At 35.6% G+C, this 3,787-nt stretch overlaps 1 protein-coding gene across 1 annotated transcript; it reads left to right on the plus strand.

The window, feature by feature from the left end:
* The first annotated feature begins 343 nt into the window (after positions 1-343).
* On the plus strand, positions 344-3,558 carry LOC107639676 (receptor-like protein 6). The gene has a single exon (XM_016343229.3). The coding sequence runs from the start codon at positions 457-459 to the stop codon at positions 3,400-3,402; it is 2,946 nt and encodes a 981-aa protein (XP_016198715.1). The 5' UTR covers positions 344-456; the 3' UTR covers positions 3,403-3,558.
* The last annotated feature ends 229 nt before the right edge of the window (positions 3,559-3,787 follow it).

The raw sequence follows: 3,787 nt of genomic DNA on the forward strand, positions 1-3,787 counted from the left end.
TACAATAAATATTTTAATTAATAGTTTAAATTTGTGTCTCAGTACACATGTTAGTTTACTCCTTGAAAATTTCTTTTATTTAATATAAAATATGTTAGTCTTGAGGTTAATGGATTATTATACCAATTTTCTTGGACAAAGTCACGGTATCCCATCGCTTGGAAACTTGATCTTTAATTAGATAATAATTAGTCTGAGTGTCTCACTACTACAGTGATAAACGTGTAATTCTCTTTTAATGACATCTTGTTATGTTATTAACTCTCGCTGTATATAGATGAGCTGATTTATTCAAACTATTTCAAAAACTTTTAATGACCTATAACTAAGAACAAAAAATTTGTACTAAAATTAAACCCTTAAATATTGAGTCGTTGGTAACCGTTTTCCCTATAAAATTCGCGCGGTGTTTGCTGAACTTTTCATTGAACTTTTTATCTAAAACACAATAACGCAATGAAGCTTCTGTGGCATCTTGCTTTGTCGCTGCACTTCCTTCTCTTTTTTCATCACTCACTCTTTTCATCATTCTCACTTACAAACTGCTTACCTTCGAATCATTTAACCACTAATGAGTGTCATGAAGACGAAAGCAACGCCTTACTCAAGTTTAAGGAAAGCTTTGTGATCAGTAAGTCTGTTTCTCAAAATCCATTCAGTTATCCTAAAACTGCTTCTTGGATTCCAACTACAGATTGCTGCTCATCATGGCATGGCGTCGAATGCGACGAGCTCACAGGTCATGTGACTGGCGTTGATCTTAGTAGTAGCCAGCTTTATGGTTCCATGGACGGCAATAGCACCCTTTTCTCACTTGTTCATCTTCAGAGCCTTGATCTTTCTGACAACAACTTCAATCACTCTCAAATTCCAGCCAGGACAGGTGATCTTTCACAGCTAAGGCATCTGAATCTTTCTCATGGCTCTGAAACCACATTCTCTGGCGAAGTCCCACATGAAGTTTCACAGCTGCCCAACTTGTTGTCCCTTGATCTGCGCAGCTATATTGGTGTGGATAATCCCGATGATCCAATCAACCATTTGAGACTCAAGACAACCACACTCAGGTCCTTAATTCAAAACTCAACTAGACTCAAAGAACTCCATCTCTCTTTTGTGACTATATCATCATTTGTACCGAATATTCTCACAAATCTTACACATCTGCAGAAACTGTCCCTTTCCCATTGTGAACTATATGGTGAATTTCCAATTGGGGTATTCTATCTTCCAAAATTAAGAGTTTTGAATTTAGAGTACAATAGAAACCTGAGTGGCATGTTGCCTGATTTTCACTCAAGTTCACTCATTAGCTTATTGAATCTCAGAGGAACAAGTTTCCATGGTTCTTTACCAGCATCCATTGGAAATCTTAATTCCTTGTATTGGTTCTCAATTTCAGAATGCAGATTTTATGGTTCTATTCCTTCTTCAATAGGGAACCTCACTCAGCTTGAGTATTTTAAGCTTGGATACAATACAATAAGCGGTGAAATTCCATATTCTATAGGAAACTTAACCAATTTAGCAAACTTGAGTCTTGTTGAAAATAAACTTTCTGGTGAAATCCCTTATTCTCTCTTTGGCCTAGAGAACCTTGAAACTCTTGTTCTAGGGAATAATTTGTTGAAGGGACAAGTAGAGCTTGAGATGTTTCTAAAGCTGAAAGTTCTAACTTATCTTGATATATCATCCAATAATTTGGTTTTGATCACTAGGAAAGGTTCTTCCAATAATCTAACGCTTCCTCCAATTCAAGCGATGGATTTGGATTTTTGTAACCTAACCGGTGAAATCCCATCATGGATGATGAACCTAACTGCTTTATTTTACTTGAGTCTTAGTCAAAATAACCTTCAAGGTGAAATCCCTATCTCTCTCTTCAGACTAGAGAATCTTGAATCTCTGTCTTTAAGCAATAATTTTTTGGAAGGACGGATAGATCTTAACGTGTTTCTAAATCTCAAAAACCTTAACTTTCTTACTTTAGCACATAACAAACTGACTCCGGTCAGTGGAAAACTTTCCTTCAATAATGCAACCCTTCCTCCATTAGAAGTACTAGATTTGGTTTCATGCAATCTAGATGAGTTTCCAGTTCTTATTCAAGAGCTGGATGCACTATCTTATCTAGACATGTCGTATAATGATGTGAAGTCTATACCTAATTGGGTATGGGAAAAAAGAAGTCTTGAAAGTTTGTCTGTTTCCCATGGTTCATTAACAGGAGAAATATCCACATCCATATGCAATCTAAAATCACTTGTGTATCTTGATTTGTCCTACAACAACTTAAGTAGCGAGGTTCCTTCATGCATAGGAAACTTCAGCCAATCTCTTCAAGCTTTAATGCTACAAGGAAACAAATTGGTTGGTCGTATTCCTCAAACGTATGCAGTTGGAAGTGCCCTTAAGATTGTGGATTTAAGTGAAAATAATTTACAGGGTCAGTTACCAAGAGCTTTGGTAAATTGTAAAATGCTAGAGTTTCTTAATGTGGGTCATAACCAAATTAATGATTCATTTCCCTTTTGGTTGAGGACTCTTCTTGAGTTGAAAGTTATCTCTCTGCGCCATAATGAATTTTATGGACCCATCATATGCCCAAAGCCATGCACATTTTCTAAGCTTCACATCCTTGATTTTTCTCACAACAAATTCTCCGGAATTTTGACTCCAGAAATGATCAAGAGTTGGAAATCCATGATGATGTCCAACGCAAGTCAATTGGCATATGAGAACAATGTTATAAAGTTCAGTGGAAAATCTTGGTCTATTTACATTGATTATGAATTCACAATGTCTAACAAAGGGATTGTGATGACTTATAATGAACTTCAGCACCTCTACTACATGGTAGGCATTGATCTTTCAAGTAACAGAATTTCTGGAACAATTCCGGATGTCATGGGCGAGTTGAAAAGTCTTGTCTTGCTCAACTTGTCCAATAACATGCTTTCTGGAAACATTCCTTCTTCTTTGCAAAAGCTTTCAAACCTTGAAGCATTGGACTTTTCTCTCAACAACTTGTCGGGAAACATTCCACAGCAATTAACAGAACTCACCTTTTTAGAGTTCTTTGATGTGTCGTACAATAATCTTTCAGGTCCAATACCAGAAAACGGACAATTTTCCACCTTCCAAGAAAGTTCGTTTGAGGGAAATCAAGAATTGTGTGGGATTCAATTGTTGATGAAGAAATGTGAAAATCATGGTATGGGTTCACCGCCTCAGTCTGATGGAGATCAAGATTCAGGATCTTTGCTTCAATTTGATTGGAAAATAATTCTTATTGGATATGGTGGAGGACTAGTTGCTGGACTATCTCTGGGAAATGTTTTTTGTCCGAATATCCTTGCATGGTTATGGAGGAACTTTATGGGAAGAAATCTTGTCTTTTGATTAGATAGGTGTGTGTACTCTAGCATTTTTCATTTGTCCTTATTTTCTTTTAGAGTTCCTTTTATCTTTTTCCTTTTTTTTTTCTGGGTTATTGTAAGAGTGATGAATGATGAGTTGTGTAGAATGTAAACTATTTTAAAATAAAGTGACAATGATGATAACAAGCATATGTTATGCATTTTTATTATATATGGATTTAATCTTCATAGATGGTTCGTAAAAAGATTATACTCTTTTATGCATTATTTAAATAATGAGATATATATGTTTTTAATTTTGTCATATTAAACAATAAAAATAGAAAAGGAGCCCAACAATGGAAAAGGCGGCTCAGGAAAAATATTAGAAAATTTGCAGGTGAGGCTGGAGAATTAACTGTCAAGCA

This window comes from Arachis ipaensis, chromosome B4 (assembly GCF_059453495.1).
Source record: "Arachis ipaensis isolate K30076 ecotype BB chromosome B4, ASM5945349v1, whole genome shotgun sequence".
NCBI classification, from domain to species: domain Eukaryota; kingdom Viridiplantae; phylum Streptophyta; class Magnoliopsida; order Fabales; family Fabaceae; genus Arachis; species Arachis ipaensis.